Raw genomic sequence first — 21,343 nt, forward strand, 5'->3', positions numbered from 1 at the left:
TCCCAGGCAGGCATACTCTCCTCCAAAACGTGAAAGGAAAACCTGAAATCATTCCCTTCATGCCTGCCCGCAGGCTTCGTGCAGCGGTTCAGGCTACCGAGGAGCACGTGCACGCTCATTCTGGCCATGCTGTTCTTGAAGGCAGCCACACCACAAGCCTCTCTTATCCCCACCCAGGGAAAGCCGGCAAGACCCACACCGCTGCTCTGCTGCCAGGGCTCTGCAGGATCAGCCCCCTGTCCATTCCTAGACTAACACGGTTACTTCTCTTCTGTCCATCCCTCGCTGGATTTTGCGGTGGGCTGGTAGCTGCAGGGACGATAAGGAGAAGCAGGCTCTCTTCAGAGCTCCGTTCTCTCTCCGGGGTCTGTTGCCACTCAAGGCCCATCCAGGCCTGGCAGAGACGAGCCAGGTCTGTTCCAGCTGAAGCTCAGGGTCTCAAAGACAGGCAGAAGAAGATGATCCGAGGGCTGGAGCACCTCTCTAATGAAAACAGGCTGAGAGAGTTGGGGTTGTTTACCCTGGAGAAGAGAAGGCTCTGGGGAGACCTTATTGCGGCCTTCCAGTACCTGAAGGGGGCCTACAGGAAAGCTGGGGCGGGACTTTTTACAAGGGCATGTAATGATAGGACGAGGGGTAATGGCTTCAAACTGAAAGAGGGTAGATTTAGATTAGATATCAGGAAGAAATTCTTCACTATGAGGGTGGTGAGGCACTGGAACAGGTTGTCCAGGGAAGCTGCGGAAGCCCCATCCCTGGAAGTGTTCAAGGCCAGGCTGGATGGGGCTTTGAGCAGCCTGGTCTAGTGGGAGGTGTCCCTGACCAGGGCAGGGGGGTTGGAACTAGATGATCTTTAAGGTCCCATCCAATTCTATGATTCTATGATTCTGTAAGTACAAGGTTTCTGATCAGTTTAGGCTGGGGTTCAGTGTCCAGATTAGTTTTAGGATAGAGTTCAGATTTCAGGCTGAGGTGAAGCCAAGGTTAGGGACCACGCTCCAGCAGCAACCCAGCTTCATGACCTGCTCTTGTAAGGCAACATCCATAAATCCTTCTGTCTCAACCCAATCCCATGCAGTGGAGCTGCCCAATAGAGGGATGCCAGAGGTGCAGGGCTGGAGGAGCCCTGGCCCCTTAAATGGATCCACTGCGAGCTGGTGCTCTTGGATACAGCCCGGCTCACCCGTACTGTATGGCCGTAAGAAAAGCACCGTGAAACCTGTGGTACTTGCACTTCCTGTGGCACTTGCACTTCCTGTGGCCTCCAGATCCTTGCAGCTTGAATAGAACACAATTTTTTGTCATGACACTGAAAAGACAATTTTTTCCCATGCTGACAATTCCCTGTCCAGCCCTGACTTTCCAGCCCCACCTCCCCAAGACCCCCGAGCCACCCAATTCATGCCTCCTGTCAGCATCTTCACAAGCAATGGTGGCTGACAGAGTGGGGGGGGGACACGACTTTGCTTCGTCTTTCAAAACGTCAAGCTCTCCTCCAGCCCGCCCCCCCCCCCAAGATATTCCAGCCAACTTCACCCTGGAGGGACAGAGCCCATAGACCTTTGATCACAACTCCCCCTGGTAAATGAAGTTTCAGCAAGTCACACAACCCCAAAAGCCAACCGCATCCTGGGCTGCATCAAAAGCAGCGTGGCCAGCAGGTCGAGGGAGGTGATTCTCCCCCTCTACTCCACTCTGGTGAGACCCCACCTGGAGTACTGCGTCCAGCTCTGGGGCCCCCAGCATAAGAAGGACATGGACCTGTTGGAGTGGGTCCAGAGGAGGGCCACGAAGATGATCCGGGGGCTGGAGCACCTCTCCTATGAAGACAGGCTGAGGGAGTTGGGGTTGTTCAGCCTGGAGAAGAGAAAGCTCCAGGGAGACCTTATAGCAGCCTTCCAGTACCTGAAAGGGGCCTACAGGAAGGCTGGGGAAGGACTCTTTACAAGGGAATGTAGCGATAGGACGAGGGGTAATGGCTTCAAACTGAAAGAGGGGAGATTTAGATTGTATATCAGGAAGAAATTCTTTCCTGTGGGGGTGGCGAGGCACCGGAACAGGTTGCCCAGAGAAGTTGTGGATGCCCCATCCCTGGAGGTGTTCAAGGCCAGGCTGGATGGGGCTTTGAGCAGCCTGGTCTAGTGGGAGGTGTCCCTGCCCAGGGCAGGGGGGTTGGGACTAGATGGTCTTTAAGGTCCCTTCCAACCCGAACCATTCTATGGTTCTATGACTCTGTGATTCTATGATTCTACACGTTGCTGAGAGGAGCGGACAGCGGCAGGGCCGGGGCCACCGGGCGGGTCGCCCCCAACTCCCCGCCGCCCCTCGCCGCGCCGCCCCCCCGAACCTCGGCGGCGCCCCGCGGGCAGCGCCCCCTGGCGGCGGGGCTGGCGGCGGCGGGGCGAGCCCGGCGCTGAGCTCACTTCCCTCCGCCTCCCCCCCGCCCGCCTCCCTCCCTCCCTCCTCCCTCTCTCCTCCCTCCCTCCTCCCTCCTCCTCCTCCCGCGCCCAGCCTGCAGCCGGGATCTCAGTATTATGGCATCGAGGAGAATGGAGACCAAACCCGTGATAACGTGTCTGAAAACCCTCCTCATCATCTACTCCTTCGTCTTCTGGGTGAGTGCGGCGGGGGGCGGCGCGGGGCGCGGACACCGACACACCGCCGGGCAGGGCCCCCCGGGCACCCCCGCGGCGGCCGCGGCCCCCACCTGCCCCGGGGCGGGCGGCGGGGCCGGTAAGGGCGGGAGGGGGGGGTGTGGGCTGCGCCGGGATGTCACCGATGTGCCGTGCGGGGACGTGGCTCCATTGATGCTGGGCTATATATGTGCATACGCACATATATATATATCTACACACACATATATATATGCACACACATATATATACGCACACGCATATATATACGCACGCATATATATATATACGCACACATATATATACGCACACATATATATGCACACACATATATACGCACACACATATATATGCACGCACACATATATACACACACATATATAAAAATATATATGAACACAGATCTATAAAAATTAATTTTTTTGCCTCTTCTTGCGACAAGCAAATACCCCCGCGGGGGAAAGTTGCAGGGCTCTCCCCGGCTGCCGCGGTGGCCGCCCCCCTCCCCGCCGCCTCCCCGGCCGGTTGGACCGGGGGCGGGCGGGGGCAGATGCTGCGGGGCGGCCCCGCTGCCTGCCGCATCCCCGTCCCGCGACCCCCACCCCCCCCGCCGCCCCCCCCCCTCCCGGTGCTCGTCTCGGCTCTTTACCTGGGCGCAGCGGGTACGACCGACCGACCGGCCGACCGCCGCCGCCCGGTGTATACGCCGCGCTGCGTTTCGTAACCCGGCTCCGGCGCCCGTAAACCATTTTTATGACCCAGATACGTTAATTGAGTCGCAGTGATTGACTGAGGTGGTGGTGGGGGGGGAAGCCGGGGGGCTCGGGGTTTTCGCAGCGATCCTGGCCCCGTTACTCAGCAGATCCCCGGGCGTCGGCGGCGTATTTTGGCGGCTTTTTGGCGGATTAAAAGACCTTTTAATGGTAACACGGTGACAGCAGATGATAATGGCCCCGCTGTGGACTGTTAGAGACTGTAATCTGCACGTCATTGATACAATACACCGAAGCGAATTTGTCACTTCCTAGCAAGGGAAGCTGATGCTGTATTACCGTTTTAAGAGCTCGATGCTGTGAAAAGTGTCTGTGAAGCGGAGTAACTCAAATTTTCATCATTCTGCTTAAAAATACGTTCTACATAAAGAATTGCTTATTCATGGCAATGATGTTTTACATCTTTATAGTAAACATATGACTTTTCCTGTTTCGACTTTAACTTCATAGGTTGTTTTTTTTTTTTTTAATCAAAATAAGCATAACCAAAAGTCATTTTGCTAATGTATACTTATGGCAGTACCTCTGCATTATTTACCCCTCCATACCCCCGCTTCTTTTTAAACAATTTTGGTGGTAACCGCAGCAGATGTGTCTGATGACCGAAATGGACAGAAAGCCAGAATCATGTGCTATTTTTTTTGTTGGCAAATAGATCCTTCACGCTAGTCTCAAGGAGGTAGGTTGCTAAGTTTATACATTTGCCACAATTTACTGATTCGTCCTTTCCAGTGCCCTGTTCTCAACAGATCTGCAAGAACCCTCTCTTCATCCTGTGATTAATGAGCAACTGCAGGAGCTCTGGTGAATTCATTCTATCTTTTCAAATTACGTCTTTTTAAAAGTGACCGCTGTATCTGCTGCAGCCTGAAGAAACAGAGGACTTAAATCGGCGTGCCCGTTGAGCTAGCACATTTCACGAACGCTAATCTCATTAAAAAAGAGAAAATTGTACATCGAGCCAAGCAGCTGGCTCAGGGCATTTGCGCTGTAGGCTGTCGTGATGCCAGGCCAGGTTGACAGCTGGGACCTCGTTGGGTAAATAACACAGCTGAGCTCTGGTGTGGGCTACAGCAATGCGTCTCTGCTGGTGGGACGCTCCAGTGCAAATTCTTTTCCTCTGAACTGTCTGTCAGGCTCCTGTGTGTCCCAGTCTTCTCCAAGGGCATGGCCCACTAATGTGGCTCTTCCAGTTACTTAACACCTGACAGCTGTCCGAGTGTGTTTGTCTGTTTGTCCTTTCCCTTGAGCCTGGAAAAGGAAGAAGAAAATAAACGGTTGGAGACGAGATCCTGCAATCATGAACAAATGAGAACGAATTTCTCTTCCATCATGCTTGCTGTTGCATCTGGTTTCCCAAGGCACCAACCTAGGGAAACCCAGGCAGATCTAAACGGGAGAAGACACCAGAGGGCTTGGTAAAGATCCAGAGTAGTTGACAGCAGACCCTAAGTCTTCATCAGTTGTTCTTCCTTTCAGCACAGAACAAAAACTAATTCGCATTTTTGGCCCCTTTCTGGGCTTTGAGTCAACCCATTTAGTGTAAATTGGAGCAAGGCTGCTCCTCTTGCCATGAGTAGAGCAGAAGCATGGTGTGCTCTGGCTGTATCCTCATTTTCTTTTTACAGGCAAGTTTGAGAGCTGAGGGATGCGCAGGGTTGTCTCAACCCCTCTCCATTATTTCTGGGGTGCTCTTTGTACTCGCACAAGCTGCTGGCTCCAGAGTCAGCGTAACTCAAATTCAGTCCCTGTGAATTCTCAGAGATGAAAATATGGGAAGGATTCAATAGGAGGAACTATTTTAAAAATTTATTTCTTGGACTTACCTAACACCAGAAGGAAAACATGCCAGTGCCACAAATGGCTGGTTTGTAGAATTTTATTCCGACAGCTTACCCACGGGTTTTTTGAGAGGTTGTAAGCTAATTTCTGAAGGAGAAAGCCCTGCGTTGCTTAGCTGCAGTTTTTTTTCTAGCTGTGGGGATGGACTTGTAGCATAAAACACTGAGGAAAGTGGTGCTGTGACAGGGAGGTATGTGGTGGAAACCCGTCGGATTATCTGGCCAGGCGGTTATGGATTGTGATGTGAGGGGATGGGGAGAGAAGATGCTTCTTTGAATCCAGTGAGCTGTTTTGAAACATCCAGAAGGACTTCTCTGTGTTTACATTGTTTATAAAAGAAGCAAATGTATGTAGGCAGAACGTTCCTATCATGGGCTATTATTTGTCAGGGTTAAATATGAATTGCATTTGCATCAATGGGTAAGCTGTATGTAGATGAAGGCTTTTAGGACAAGCATTAAATGAGGCTCCACTGACTACATGGGAGCTGCAGGGCGGTAATGAAGAGACGTGTTTCGTTCGAATTTTGTACTGCATAGCTTGTTCCTTTCCAAATAGGTTTTATCTAATGATATTTGTTATTTTGATAGCTTCCTCTCCTCCCCCTCACCGTACTTCCCAACTTCTTTCCGTGAATATATCAACATGGTAAAAAAATTCCATAAACAGAGATAACAAGCTTTTTATGTGCTCATATGTATTGTTATTCATAGTACACATTAAATGCCTAGGGTTACCGCTTTTGGTCCTTAAGGGATGTAGTAATAAAAATTCAACAGCCGTTTTTTTCCTAATCAGAATTCTGTACTGAGTGCATCTGCTTTGGAACTAGTAGATTTTAAAAAAGCAGTAAAAGCACTGCTTGGCTGTTAGCTATTTTTATTTTTTTCCTTTTGGGTATCATAAACTGCTTGCTTAGAAATCCGAGATATAACCTGTCTTGTTTTTAAGGGAAGATGAATTTTGGATTAGAATTCAAAGTGAATTTTTTATAGGGGAGTGAAACCTTTAAGCACCCCTCAGTACTATATATTTATCTAGTTCTTAAGTGAACTTATGTTTTAAAATTTATGTATACTTAATATTTCGTTGTAGGCTTTGAAATATATTTTGTTATCAATTAACAGCCTGCCTCAATGTGTTTTGGGAGGGGGCTTTAAGGGTGCGTGCACTGGTCCTTAAAATTATGGGGCTGCAGAAAATGGGTTTCATCTTCCATGCAAAGCTTGTTGTTGCCCCAAAGAGGCACCATAGCAAAGTGATTAGCTTCCAATTTTAGGCCCTGTGAGACACTTGGCACTCAAATGAGTGCTTTATGTCTGATATCCTGCTGGTATGGGGGTTTCTTGCCATTAATTAATGTAATAAAAGCATATGAGTAGAATTTCCATTCAGATATTTTCCCAAGGTGCATCACAGGTCTGAAGAGCATCTTCTGACCAAGATCGATATTTTGGATACTAAACTAGGTTCTTAGAACTTCACTTGTCTTTTGCTATGTGATAATATCACAACTAAGATACCTATTTGCATAGTAGTTGTTTAGTTTTCCAAGTTTTTATTGCTTGGAAAATGGACCTGTGCAACCTGGTACGACCCCTCGGAGGTTAGCAGGTGTCAGGAGAACCGTAGACCGGAGTGTGGTGGGACAGGTGAGTGTCGCTTGGCTGCGAGGCTACAGCTGGAGCTGTGATTTTAAAAGAGCTTGAAATCACGTTTCCGTATAATTAATCTCCTTTTACTCACTTCCTCTGGTGGCTGCAGGAATGTGGTGTCACCAGCATGGAGGGCCCAGGTGGTCAGAAGATGGCTCCATGAAGGATGGGGGGCTCAGGGTCCTTCTGGCATGGTGCCATGGGGAGAGCCTGTGTTTGCCTGGGAGAAGCTGTCCCCCCATCTTCCCCTTCTCTCAGGCTTCCCCGAAAAGGAGGTGGGTGGGTGGTGGCTGTGGTATCGGGGCGGGCAGCTCCTGGTCCTCATGCCGCAACGGTACGGTGGAGGTGGCCTTTGCCCACTGTTTCAGGAGCTCACAAAAAACGTTTTCTGGGAAATGCATGAGACAAAGAGCAAGCGCGATGGCCTGCTCTGTAACACAGATTTATGGCTGAACTGCTGACCCATCTTCAAATGCAGCCGTTCAAGCTGTGCATTATAATATGGAATTAAATTTGCGTGTCCCTTTGAGTTACTAGTGGCATTAGTCATCTTCATTATGAATGTCCATCTGGGTCACTGAAATTACTGGTCTTCGCCCCAGAACTTCTTTCCAGTGCTTCTGCATTGGTTTCTGCATGTATTTGGTCTTTTTAATATCTCTTACTTGCCATGCTTATGTTTTTTCTTTTCAATTTTGTTAATACCTGTTAGAAGGCAGTTTTAATGTAAATATTTTGAGAAATGTTTTAGCTTTCCCATGTGGCTTAGATTGCTCAATCTTTTGCTGATACTGTTGACTGCGAAGTCATCATTGCTATATTTTTGCAAAGACATTTTATTGTTTGTGCTTAAGTTACCTGAAATCCAGAAAAATTGCTGTCTCTAAAATGCACGATATCCCTGTCATGATGGACTTGAAGTGCCCCATTGTTTAGGCACAAACCTCGTGCAGCTGCCTCCTTAAGTCAGTTGTTTCGTGTTCTGTTTTCGTAATGACATACATGAAAGATTAAAGATAATGGTGTTTTCTTGTGAGCGTAGCCTAAGGTGAATTCTGTTGGCTAAATAAATAACTGAATTTAAAAAAAAAAAAAAAAAAAGCAGCTAGAAGGTGTTTAAAACCATAGCTCCAGAGTCAGCTTTTGAAGTTCCTTGTTGGGGTACCTGACTTGGCTTAGTTTTGCGGTGTTTTTTTGGTGGGATTTTTTGTTTTTATCACAGCTGTGGCCTAAAACCCCTTAATGAGAGTCCTAACGGAGGAGAGCCATGCCAGCATGACAAATCTGGTAAGTGCAAGTCACCAGAGAAGATAAAGCTGTGACTTCCACTTGGGCTCCATCGGGAATGCTGGGCTGCTCTCGCAGGTGTGTTGGGAGGAGATGTGGGGCAGTCTCCACCCTGGCGTCACCCATGGGTGGGATGGCACAGAGGGAGAGCTGCCGTGGGGCAGCGGTTGTGCTTTCAGACATCGCAAGGGGTCTCAGGCTGCTCTCCTCCAGGGCAGGGAATTGGTTTTATGAGTGTGGCTGGCTTGAGTATTTTGAGGACCTGGCAAGTCGGTGTAGTTTTTGCATTGCTGATGCCCATTTGCATTTTGAAAATCGTGCGTGGATGGTACAAATTAGCCTGGTACCCCTCATTTAAGGGAGTAATGGACTTTGCTGTTGGTTAAATGCTCCTTCTTTTCTTGCTGTTTGTGTAACTATGCTTATGTCTTGACAAGGTACCTGCTGCACCTTGACCTTGGAGTCTGTATCTGGAGTGTTCTCTTGTTTGGGGATGGTAACTTGGTCACGTTAACAGGTCAGTTTGGACTGGTGAAGAGGGATAGTGGGTGACTTGAAGTGTTTGAGTTATATTTGAGAAGACGTAGGATGCGTTCATAAACAAGCGGTGGCAGAAGTCCTTGCTCTTTCACGGGTGATGGGATAGGGCTGTGGTGGAGTAGTGCTCTATGTGTAGTAAACACTTTGGCTGTTTAGGGTTCACTCCTGCTCTAAGCAACCTGTTGTGTGGCCTAAACAGTGTAAATACAAATTCTAGGGAAGGCTGCTGGGGAGGCCTTGTTAGCACTTTTCTATTGAGAAGGCAGTAGAGTCCTTTCTCTTGGATGCTGGTTCATACCAGCCTTGCTTGTCAAGGAAACGGAGGCAATTATTGTAGGTAAACCAAGGGAATTTAAAATGGATCCAAGAACCTGATTTTATCTCTGATTATGTGTCTATTTATCAATTCCCTGTGCTGTCAGGGAGGTAAATTAGGTTACCTAGTACCATTAGTTGTCTCCATCTCTGGATTTTTATCATTGTTTCTTCAGTTGTTGCAACTGTCCTACAAATTGTGGACAAATTGTGGGCAAATCCATGTGCCAATGAGTTAATAGATGAATATCTAGAAGCGCTCTTTGTGCATGTGAGCTTGCAGAAACATCTCCTTCAATCTTGCACGTGCCTTTTAAGTCCAATGGTACTTGTTACAGAGATGCTAGCTTTACAGTAGTACCGAGTCTGTTCTGCATCCACCAAATTTGCGGGTGAAAATCCTGTTGACCTCAGTGTCATGCAAACCTAGGTGACTGAATCTTTAGAATAAAATACAAGACTCCAGAGGTGACTATACGGAGCAGATGAGTTATTGTAAGGCCATTTTTATTTGCATAATGTTATTTCTTTAGGCTCATCACTATTAATTAGTATTTAATCATCTCTCAGAGATGATGAAATCCTTCACGTTGGTAGAGCAGGCCTCTTTCCATCTCAGCTCTCTTTCACCAAGGTGGGCAGATGGCTGATATGTTCTGTCTTTGTAACAGTTCTGGGTTATGAGAGGGAAGCATTTTAATTTATCCTGTACTAAAGGGACTCTGAAGCATGGCACGCGCATGTCTTACTGGATTATCGTTATTTCATAGCTGAACCGGTTCTTTGAGCTCTGGGAGTAGGCTACAGGATTTTTAGGAGCTGTAGTGAAAGAATGGAAACGATGCTATTAATATTAATTTCCATGTAGTGTTTTGCAGGCTGTTTTCCAGATGTTCTTTTTTCATCTGTACGGTTCTGGGGACAGTGAGTGCTAAAACCCTTAACAGAAGCAAGCCGCCCCCTTCCCTCTCCGTTTCTCACCTTCCCCATCTCCATGAATCGCCATGCTGAGTTCAGGTGGTGGCTGGTCACTGTGTGGTACCCACGGTCACCCCTTCCCAGAGGCCAGGCTGGACGCACCACATGGCAGGAAGATTCCATGGAGCAGCCCAGGCTGGGCAGAAGGCTGAAATTGTGTCTTGTCGTCATTTCATTCTGCGAGTTATTTACTGTGAGCTTTGAGAAGAGGGCGGGTTTGGTTTGGGCTCTCTGTGGATCTGGATGGAGCAGGTTGAAATGTTCTTTTTTTTTTTTATATTCAAGCAGGCTTTTTTAAGAGTATTTGGTAGGAGAATTTGATGGTGTGAATAATGAGGTGACGGGCTTATCTTCAGAAGTCTGTGGACCTTGGGAGCAGACCTAAGGAAAAGGTTGGCCTGCTTATGGGGTGCAGCAGAGAAAGAGGTGAGAAGAAGAGAGGCTGAAATCCTGTAAACACTAGAGGAAGAGGAGCACTTACATTTCCCTAAAACTGGGAAGTGAAGGAAGCCCCTGCTGTATGACCCTTATAACCACTCAGTGCCTTAGTACCTCTGAATAGAAATGAGCAGCTCAGACCTGCTGATGCCACAAGATTGAAGCTACCAGTGAAGCTAGTGAGTTCTTCAGGGTCTTGTTCCTGACCGGGTTACAGATACTGCTTCAGAAAATACAGGACATGCGAACAGAAATTTGCGCTGAATGCCACCAGCAAAGTATATTTTCAACTAACCCCTAGCACACAAAAAATTATTCTTATTGCAAGGACCTAAGTACATTCCCTGCAACTGAAGCTTCAGCTAGACCGTGCTGATTTATTTCTTTGGTAAGTTTTAAAAACATTTATCATTTGGACAGAGTTTCGGATGGGTTGGCCTCCATCTGGCAGCAACTTTAAAGTGTTTAGAAATTTCCTTTCAGCATTTTTGGCAGCAGAATATGAAAAAGTGCTCATTTTGTATGCTTCTAAAAATAAATGGGAGCTATATCAAAACCTGAAATTTTCGATGGAGGTAGTCCTTGCAGGGATGGAAACTGTCGGTGATTTGGGAAATCCTAAAAAAATGAAGTTCGCAAAGAAACAAGTATTTCCGGAATACGCCACGTGACGTCAATGTTCTTTTTTGTAGTTGGACTTGAAACTTCGGCCAGTTTATGGCATGATGGGTTGTGTCATGGCATGTGTTGAATCAGTCCAATTAGGCAGAACCAAGGCTTGCCCTTTTGAAGTTCTATAAAGTGTGTTGGCTTCAAAGTCATGTCTGGGGCTTGGGGCCCAACCAGAGTTGAAAGTCTGGAGCAGAGATGGAGAACCTGGGGTCTGCAGGCCCGTGCAGTCTGCAGGGATCTATGCCTTGATTGGGATTTTTGTCCATGTTAGAAGAATGCAAAGGTGCATGACAGTGTGCAGCTTGCCTGGGGCTGTCCAAATGCTCTACTCTGACCTCACCAAAGAAAATGTGAAGGACATTGTGTACAGTTTATGGAAACACATGCACATCAATTCCAAAAGCTGTTTGAGATGGAGGATTGCTGCACGTGTCCTATGGTGAAGGGGAGAGGGGAAGATTCCATTATTTCTGTCGTGTTCCCTAATAGTCTCCTAGCCAAAGCATTTTCAGTACAACTTGCTGTTGCCACCACTGCATCAAAAGACAATCAAAACACCAGATATCTGTCAGAGAAGTTGTGGCTTTTATTCTTGCAAGAATAGGTTAAGATGAGAGAGAGGACACTTTCCAGGTATGTATTAACTGAAGAAAAGATGGAAACTCAATCCTCCTATATATGGTTCACTTCAATAGTACTTAACATCTAACTGGCTCTAATTAGGCTTGGAATGATAACATAATTAAGTGCGTGTCACTTCTGTTTCCCTTTGAAAACAAAGAGGAAACAAAAATACAGGTAGGTCCATACCGCGATGCTCTCCCTGGTGGCTGCATCTCATCGCTGGAATCATTTTTACTGGTGCAGCTGCCCTGGGCTGGATGTAGGGCTTACTGCCCTGATCGCAGACAGAGTGTGATTCAATTTACCTGTAAAATAATGTCTTATAGGAGACCAGCAGCTGATATTATTGCATGTTTAGAGACTTTTTTTTTAACTTGCTCTTGGTTTACAGGTCACTGATACTGTGTTAGAGCTGCTTTTTTGTATAGCTGCATCTTTGAGTTAGTTGAAGCAGACACAGTTTGCAGTTGTTGGCTAATGTTGAGATCAGTTTGTGTGCTATCTGGGACTGAGTTTCTCTTTCCAGTATACTTCAGGAAAAACTGCTGAGTTAAATTATGTAGGTCAAATAACCTAGAGGCTTAAATTGATCTCTCTTGTCCCAGAACAACTTATAGACCATCTGTGCATCACCTGCAAGCTTTAGGGTTTTTTTCTCATGCGAGTGCAGTTTAACAACTCCTGAAGGGAGAACCAGGACCTCAAGACGTCGAGGCTCTAGCTGTCAGGAGTATTTCAGTATTATTTTCTGGAACATACAAGCCAAGCCCAAGCGTATTCCTTGCTGTCTGTTCTCATAAAACAGTGGATAATGCGAAGGGATGGGATCAGGATTTACTTCGGAAGGTCAAACCTTTCAAAAAGAAAAAAAATGTAGCTCATGGGGATGGCATTGAGGATTTGTTTTTGTCATGGCAGGTGAGACCGGGGCCACATACAGCCTTTCTAGGAGGTGCCAAGGTCTTGCTGTGTTTGCTGAGTATAAGCAGGATCTTTGTGCAGCTTTCAGAGTGTTTGTGCAAAACTGGCAGGATGGTGCAAAAGTTGTCTTTGCCCATGGCCTTGTCAGCAAATACTTTCTTCAGGAAAAATAACTCCATTTTAAATCTTTCCCCATTAGGTCTCCCTACTTCAAAGTGATGCTTTTGCTGAGCATCCTTCCAGCGTGGAAAGGGCAGCTCAGCCCCCTCCATCCCCCTGCGTGGTGCTGAGCTCACCCACCTTGGCCGTGTTTACCTCGGCACGCTCACCAGAGAGCCGTGCAAGACAGGACCACTGGTCCTTGCCTCATCCCAGACGATCCCTGCCACAGCTGGGGTCTGCCCCAGAGTGGCCAGAGCTGGGGTGTGGGGTGGGCTGTCCCGCTCTGCTCACTGGCCTGTGGGATTAGAGGCTGCAGGAGATGTGCTGGACCAAGCAAGCTGGTAATAAACTAGAGTATTTCATCCAGCAATTGCGTTATTTTCAACTGAAACCAGCAGCAAAAATAAAACCTCCCACTTCCAGAAGTTTTGTGTTTTGTAAGCAACAGCTAGTTGCTTTCTGGAAGGAAAGACGGTTGTACTTAAAATAGGTACATCTGTGGGAGAGAGAATTTTCAGCTAGTGAAATTGTTCAAAACGATATGGAAAAGTTGGCTCAGTTTCTGTGAGCTGGCATGATACGCAATGTAATGCTTCTGCAAGTATTACAAGTTCTGCAAGTATATACCCGAGAAACGGGTGCTCTTTAGCACAAAACAAACCCGGTCCCTGTCGTTTGGAAACCTGATCATGCTGCACCATAGCTATTTTTTAACAGAAGTATCAGATTTACAGTGTTCCCTCCCCCCTGGCTGGCTGACCTCAGATTGCCAGGGGAGCAGACAGGATTAATCCCTGTGCCCTGAAGAACAGCCAGTATTAAAGCAAGGAGCTGGGCTGTTTCCTAGAGCAGTGCAATCCCCAAATAAGCAAGAATATAACCGAGCCACAACCACTTAGTTGATTTATGCTTTTAATTTCATGAAGTGCTTGGCTTTGCAGTTTCATGCCAGGTGTTAAGACCAAAATGACTTCCTATTTTTTACAGCACCATCAAATATGTAAAATATGTAAGATAGCAGACCTTTAAATCTGAAGAATATCAGGAAGAATTTCATGCTAAGTCTTTGCTCTTAGGCAATCAATCAAGCTATTAATGATACAAAAATAAGTGCCACCTCATCAGTGAGAAACAGACAGTTAACCAGTTTTTTCTTCTAGTACCGTTCACCAGCCGATCAGTTGTGCTCCCAAGCCCGAGTCTGTGTGGCAGTAATATTTGCCTTCTGAAAGCGTATTTGCTCTATATCATATGTTAGTGCAATACTGGTAAGCAAAAGGGTATGATATAAAAAGACATTTTAAGAAGAATTAAATCGGCTGGGGTTGATGAGTACGTGTGGGTGGACAGAGCTTTGTCCACATGAAATGTATAAAATGTCTTGCAAAAGTCGTCTTGCTCTGTTTAAAATCAGTGGGAACCATGTATGTCCAGACTGTCTTATGCAGCCAAATGATTATTTTTCAAACTTGCCTGTGCTTAATATTCAGGTTTGGTGAAACAGAAGGTTATTCTGGCTTGGATACTACAGAATTCCCATAGAGTTGGCATCGGGAGGGTTTATCACTCATTCTTCTGATGGATATCTCAGCAGGATAAACCTTTTTTTCCTTCCTCTGTCAAGACAGAAGACTTAAGTTCTGTCTCCTGTCTCTAGACTGGCTTTGGTTGCCCTTTGATTTTGCAGTAAACGTCATTTCACAGGAAGACGTGCGCTCCTCCAGCATGGTGGTTCCACTAAAGCTTAGACGGCCCCAAAAGAGGTAGAACTGCATTTAAAATTTTGCAGCTTCTACAAAAACGAAGCGTAAACTAAAGAACATGAGTTCTTTAGTTTAGACTCGCTCTGTAGATGTGTTGATGAGAGAGCGTACTGCAACATCACACGTGAGTCAGCTGGTGGATGAATAAATGCTGAGTGTTATGGCTGGCATCAGAGGGCATGGCAGAGCGCACGTTGTTTGGATTAAATTCAGAAAAAAAATGGAGCCTGGCTGCTCCCTGTGTGTTGATACGGTGGGGGGTTTTACAACATTGATAGTGGTGTATTACGTTTCCTATGTTCTTCAAATACTGCTGTTCCTAAGAAGCATTGTGTAATTATTTAGGAGAAAACCAAATCTTCGAATTTATTTTCCAGTGGTAGTCCTTAAAAGATAACAGAATAGCTGGCATGCCCCTTTTATAGACGGAGACACTGATGCAAGTCAAGCAATATCTCTAAGGAACAGTTTGGTCAAATTTGGCACAGCTGTGAATCAGTTATTTTAAGTCCCTGACTGTAATAATTATTACAATGTAGCACTCACTTTGACATCTTGTTTCAATTGCAGGAATAGCAAGCGGAAATAGAAATTGCATTTTACCTGCTCTTAAAGTAGCTTGTAAAGTATGGTAATATTTCTGAACAGTCTAATGAATGCTGCTTGTGGAAAGAGATTATTGGGTAGAGCAGCTAGCTGTATCTGAACTATGAAATTGGCAGACCGTGATGCTTCTTTATTCTGAAGTTGCATACACACTGCACTGGAAAAAGCATTTCAGGTTGCCCAATACCTTGGGAGAGGGAGCAGAGCTGCCAGAGCCTGACAGCAGGCCCCCAGGTGGGTGGGCTTCCACACCTGGGAACGATCCAGGCAACTTTCCTGACTTCAGAGATCAGGCAAGCCCTTTTGTGGGGGAAAAAAAAAATACAAATTCCCCTCATGCAGGGCATAGAGAGGATAGTTTTCCTTCAAGGAGAATAAGTGCGCATTTCTGTAGATGGATATCCACCACTATTTTGGGAGATCATTTGTCTGGGGAGCAAGCATGTTGACACGGTTACCCAAAAGGAAGGAAATTTGGTGTGCCTGCTTAAGAATGTCCTCATCCTCCTTGTGCTAAGTGTCAGCAGTCTGTTATCTCCATGGTATGTACCAAGTGTGGCAGGCAGGATCATGTTTAAATGTTGACCTCCAGAACAAGCTAGTTTGCTTACTTTTACCCTGCTGTGGACATGAGGATATGGAGAAGGATTTTGCTAACATGGAGCTCTGCTTAAAGACCATTGTGCAGAATTTTGTGATTTGTGGATTCTTACACATTTTCTGAGCGAGATTGTCAAGCACTCCAAGGAATTAGACTGACTTCTTCACTAAAGAAGGATTTCTGTCTAATTTATTCGTGCCGTGGATGCTATGACAGCTGCAGAGACTTATTAGCAGTTTTCTTTGCTAAATTTTAATCAGACAGCTACAAAGTACAGTCCACATGGGGATGGCAGCTCTCAGGAGTCTGCTTTAGTGCAGGACAAGTGCACTAACACCTACGGGGGCTGAGGCTGAGTTGTTCAGGGAAGGACAGAGGGGGCTTACCAGGCTTCCACATAAGGCTAGAACAGGTTGAGGATCAGGGTTTCAGGTGATTTTTTGCATGGAGGAAGCATTTAGTTCAGGGTTACTTCAAGAAGAAGGGAGTTTGTTCATGCTGAGAGCCTGTTCTGTAGCCCGTACTGTAGGTCTGTGCTTTCTCCCACACCCCCAGTGAGGCCCTTCTGGCAGAAATTAATGCTGGCTGCCCTTGGTTTGGTGTCAGACTGAAATTAAGGTTTTTCACTGGCCATAGATTAAGGTGTATTTTGTTGTTTGTTGGGTGTAGGCGGGGACGGCTCATGGAAAGAAGTGACCGTGTATCCTAGCTGGCATCTTGAAGCTGAGTGGGTTTGGGTGAATGTCAGGCTGGTTTTCTTCTGCTGGTCCCCTTACAGTTTTATCCTAATGTCTCTTGTAAGGGCTATTGCTCAGCTGGTCAGGCTGAGAGCAGAGAAGAATAGTTTAGAGCAGTCACTGTTTTGTTTTTATCCTCTTGTATGGTCTGGTGAACAAGCGTGGAAAGGGTTCAGCAAGGACTTGGCAAAAGGTCATTAATTTCTCTGTCACTCCTGGACCTTGCTACCTAAAAAGAGAATTTTTCAGGTAAGCTACAGCATGATTTCTGTTTCCTGTTTCTCCTTCTCCATAAGTGGTATCATGTAGAGACAGAGGCTGGCCCATGGCTTAGTTCATGCACTGGTATCTTTTATCACCTTATTTGGTGCAGTTTAAATTACACTTTTTCAATGGTAAATTATGAGTTGCTTAGGAAAGACTTCTTAATGCCATCTTTGCTGGCAGTTTATTTCATTCTTTTCATATAAGTAGTACCAATGTAACATCTAGTGGGGCTGCATACTAAGCAGTAACAGATGGCCCATGCTAGCTAGGACAGGAAGGATCATTGGGGTAGGAGCCAGTGTTATCTAGATATGTGTTTTGAATATCAACATGAATGTTACCCAGGAGGGAGCACAGCTGGCACTGGAATTGTGGAAATCTGATTTTTGGTATTCTTTATTCCAAGTCTTGGCATCCTTGAAAATTAACGTATGTGGTTCATGTTGGGCTATATCAATAATATTGAAATTATACCCCTTCTTGGATAAAATCGCTGTGTTTGCTGGTTTTCTCTCTTTTTTTTTTTTTTTTTTTTTTTTTGCTTATCCTGTAATCAAAAGTACTGTGGGAGAAAGTATACAGAACAGAGCAGCCAGTTCCATAATCACACAGAATCACAGAATGGTTTGGGTTGGAAGGCACCTTAAAGACCATCTAGTTCCAACACCCCTGCCGTGGGCAGGGACACCTCCCACTAGACCAGGCTGCTCAAAGCCCCATCCAGCCTGGCCTTGAATGTAATATTGCTTCCATGTACGCTGTGCCACAGGATGGCCTTAAAATGTAGTAACTAAGGCAAAGCTGAAGGAGGAAAAACAGAATTAGTCATAGACATTTTGGACCAGTTTTCCCCCTGCTAGCCTTGCTCCTGCACTAAAATGCTTTGGTACCACGATGGGCAAAAGGCTGGAGAGGAGAGGGGGATGTGTCAGAAAGTGTCTGCCTTGCAGAGCTCCCCTTCTGGAGCTGTCTCTTCTGAACACTGGGCAGGCAGCATCCTCCACGCTCCGGCTTGGTTTTCATCTGTAGTAATAGGCGCATGTCTAAGGGGGCAGGGAAGAAACGTGGATGAAGAAAGCTGTGATCTTAAACACAGTCTGTGGTGGTAAATCTTTGATTCTGCCAAGGTGGCTAAGGCTGAGCCGCAACCACTGAAATTACAGCTTGCTTTATGTACTCTACTATGTTGGGTGTTCATAAAGGTACCAGCAGGCAAAGGCCAGGAGATCCCAGAGGTGGCCTTGTGATTGTGATTTGGTAGATCAGGCCTTTTGTAGAGCTCTTACAGTGTATATTGGTGTCTGTTTCCTCTTGACACTAAGAAACCACATTTCTGGGAGGCAGGAGAGTGTCCTTTTTCACATTAATAAAAATGTCAGAAACTTCTTACTGAAAAATTCTGTCAGACATGGGAAAAATCTTCACTTCATGGGGTTTTTCTTTTTGTGGTGGTGTTGTCCTAGGAGCTTCCCATGTAAATCCGGTTTAGAAGACAACATTTCATTCGGTTCTCCTTTTCCTTCCCCCTGGATGGACAGAGGCTAAGCAGTCCTTGCTTCATGTAAGGTAACTAGAGCATGTGTCAGCCATGGGATGATGTAGTGCTCTGACTTATTTTCTGTACAGTAGGATGATAACCCGTAGTAGATGAAACACATTAGAAGTGCCCAAAGAATGATGCTGAAGATGACCTAAGGTGATCCTGTCAGGCTGAGACCTTATCCTTGGGCATAGCTGAGCAAGTGGAAAACACTTCTCAGCCTGTCCTGGAAGCATTTCTGTCTCACAACTTGGCTTATGAAAATTGTGTTTTCCTAGTGCTGCATCACTGCGATGACAGTAGTTTCTGCTGTCTTGACGTCTGTCTTTTGAACATAATCAGGAAAGGCTGGCAATGTGTTATGAAAAGACCCATGAGGACTGTCTCTGAATTGCCCTGGGAGAGAAGAGGAGACCAAGTAAGGCAGTGAAAACTCCTCCTCTCTCCTTGCCCCATGTACACACACTTGCTTGAGTCTATGGCAAAGCCAAATTCTGCCTGGGCTCACTTAGAAGCTTTTCTGGTCATTCAAAAAATAGAGAGATACACATGATACATCTGGAGCCTCTTGCCAAATTAAAACAAGAGTTCTTATTTTGGAAACTGACTTACCTCCATTTGAGGCGTCTTTTGCCTCATTTGGTATTCAAGTAATCTCAAAGGCAATTAAAGTCTTTGGGCCATTCTGTGTTTGTGAACTCATTTTCTTCCATAGAAGGTCATTTTCCTGGAGGCATTCACTTCAGCTTATGGAAATTAATATCTTGCAGGACTTTAGTGACCATATTGGTTTCTGCTGAGTTTTCAAGGAAGGGCCACGATACTTCAGAATTTTCTCTTCCAGGTGGTTACAAGATTCCACCACGAAGATTTCTTATTCTGTCAGCTTTCTTCCCAAACCTGCCTGCTTGCGCTAGCAAGACTCTTCTCCACTTGTTTGGCATTAGACAGTCAGAGGGGCTACGCTCATGGTGGACTAAAGGCCCTTTACATGAGTCACCTTATGAATTGGTTAAGAAGTCACATGAGTCTGCCTCTCCTGTGAGAGCTAGGAGTGCTGCAAGGTATTTTCAGAGCAGTGGACTTAATCGGTTACCCCAGTCCCATGCCCTACTTTTTCACCAATGGTCTCGTTTGTGGAGGCAGGACTAGAAATACACTGTTGGTCTGTCAGGGGAAGTAAAGATGAGTTTACCCCCACTTGATCCAGGAGCCACGGAATACATGGCTGTGCAAAATGCTCAAATGTGTTTACCCTTAGTGAAGGTGACAGCTGAGTCTTTCCTGGATCTCCTGTTCTCTCTTGGCTATGGGATGAATGCCGTGGCACACCTTCTGGAGAACAGCAAAGGAGCGAGCACCTGCTTTTGTACCTAAGCTGCTGAAGGGATCAAAGTATTTAATGCTTACTCTCCCTTGCGCTTCCCTTCTTAAGCTCTGCTCTTAGGAAATAGCTCATTAATTTGTTAGTGGCCTGGTAAGGAAGGAGGGGGTGGAAAGCCACTAACAAATGAATTTGGTCCAGGTCCAGGCTCCCCATAGCAGTCAGGAGCCTGCTCTTTCCCTCCCTGTTCTGGCGGGGAGATCAGGAGCTGGATGGTGAGGATGTGCTTCACTGTTGTGCCGTATACTAGTTTGGCTGCTGCTCATACACTGGCTGCTATATATAAAATCTCTGCTTGATGGACATGAAAAGTTACCTAAGAAATTATGGTAAGGGCTGTATAGCTTACACAGATTCTGAATTTAACGACCACCTTCCTCCCAAAACTTCATACCAGAGCTTAAAAGCAATACCTTTCTTTTCAAAGGTCTGCATGTGTATCACAAGTTGACAGGCAAAAAGATCTTTATAACACGGCTTTGACCTCATAAATCAGCCTTCCAGATAGATAGAAATTGGCAGGTTCCTTTTGTGTGGGCTTGGCAAGCACTGCTTGAGGAAAAGACAGTTCATTACCTGCTCAGGAAGGAGAATATCGGTGTCATAACACTATCTATTGCTGGCCTTTTCTGTAGCTCACTGGTGAGGTCTGTTACAATGAACCACGAAATTTTTGCCTAGCTTTGAAACTGGCAAGAAAACCGCAGGATGACTGTGAAGTGTAGAGATTTGCACTTGGTTCCTCTTGTGGGAAGACATTGTGGATTTTCACATTATTAATGCATATTTCAAATTGGGCAGAGGAAGTGAGGATGCCTGTAAAGACAGACGATTTTACTGTGCTTTGTGTTCCAGCAAACAATATGTGAAAGGTGATTCATCTAGAAAAATTGGAAGAATTTAGTTAACTTGATCTCTGATGACATAAGAGGAGGAAAAACTCTGGTATCGCTTGTTGTGAAACTGTCTTTATGAAGTGCCACAGTTACTCACAAATATCATAATACTGAATTTTTAGATGTCTTTGTTCCTGACATACCTGCCAGTGTTTCTACAGCACAGCTGGGTTGCACCTTCGAGGCTCCCAGCTTCAGGAATAGACAGACAAATGGTGAACAGTTTGTCCTGAAATGCCTGATGATAAAATGGTATTTGTATGTGTATTTTACCTAAGTAATAATAGTAATAACAACAACAATAATATTGAACATTCTGGAAGTGATCTGGGAGTTCACAATTCACTCTGTATCCGACGTCTCTAGCTTATGTTCTGGTTGAATAAAGCAACAAAACATTATTCCTGTTCTTAATATTTCTCTTTGGGTAACAAGCAGGTTCCCTTTGTTCCACCGGGTGGTCCCTTCCCTGACAGCTGCCACGAAGCTTGCCTGGGATGCAGCCCTGGTGTCAGTGGGGCGTGAGGGATGGACCTGCAGCATTTGTCTTTTGATGTAAGGGTAGCCACACAGGTCGTCGATGGTCATCAGACCACTGTTTCATGGCAGCGGCTTGACTTGGGTCTTTCTGATGCCTCCTCTGGCAGATACCATTTGTCCCGTGCTTCCAGGTGGACATGTTTAAGCAATCCTCCCACACCCCTCAGAT

At 45.9% G+C, this 21,343-nt stretch overlaps 1 protein-coding gene across 1 annotated transcript in view; it reads left to right on the forward strand.

The window, feature by feature from the left end:
- Window positions 1-2,462: 2,462 nt before the first annotated feature.
- The window catches only part of TSPAN7 (tetraspanin 7), a 103,287-nt gene continuing 84,406 nt past the window's right edge, over window positions 2,463-21,343 (forward strand). Inside the window, exon 1 of the mRNA XM_063343846.1 lies at window positions 2,463-2,615. Coding sequence (XP_063199916.1) covers window positions 2,535-2,615 — 81 coding nt within the window. The 5' untranslated portion in view covers window positions 2,463-2,534. The remainder of the gene's footprint in view (window positions 2,616-21,343) is intronic.

Source organism: Chroicocephalus ridibundus, chromosome 1, assembly GCF_963924245.1.
Source record: "Chroicocephalus ridibundus chromosome 1, bChrRid1.1, whole genome shotgun sequence".
In the NCBI taxonomy this organism is placed as follows: domain Eukaryota; kingdom Metazoa; phylum Chordata; class Aves; order Charadriiformes; family Laridae; genus Chroicocephalus; species Chroicocephalus ridibundus.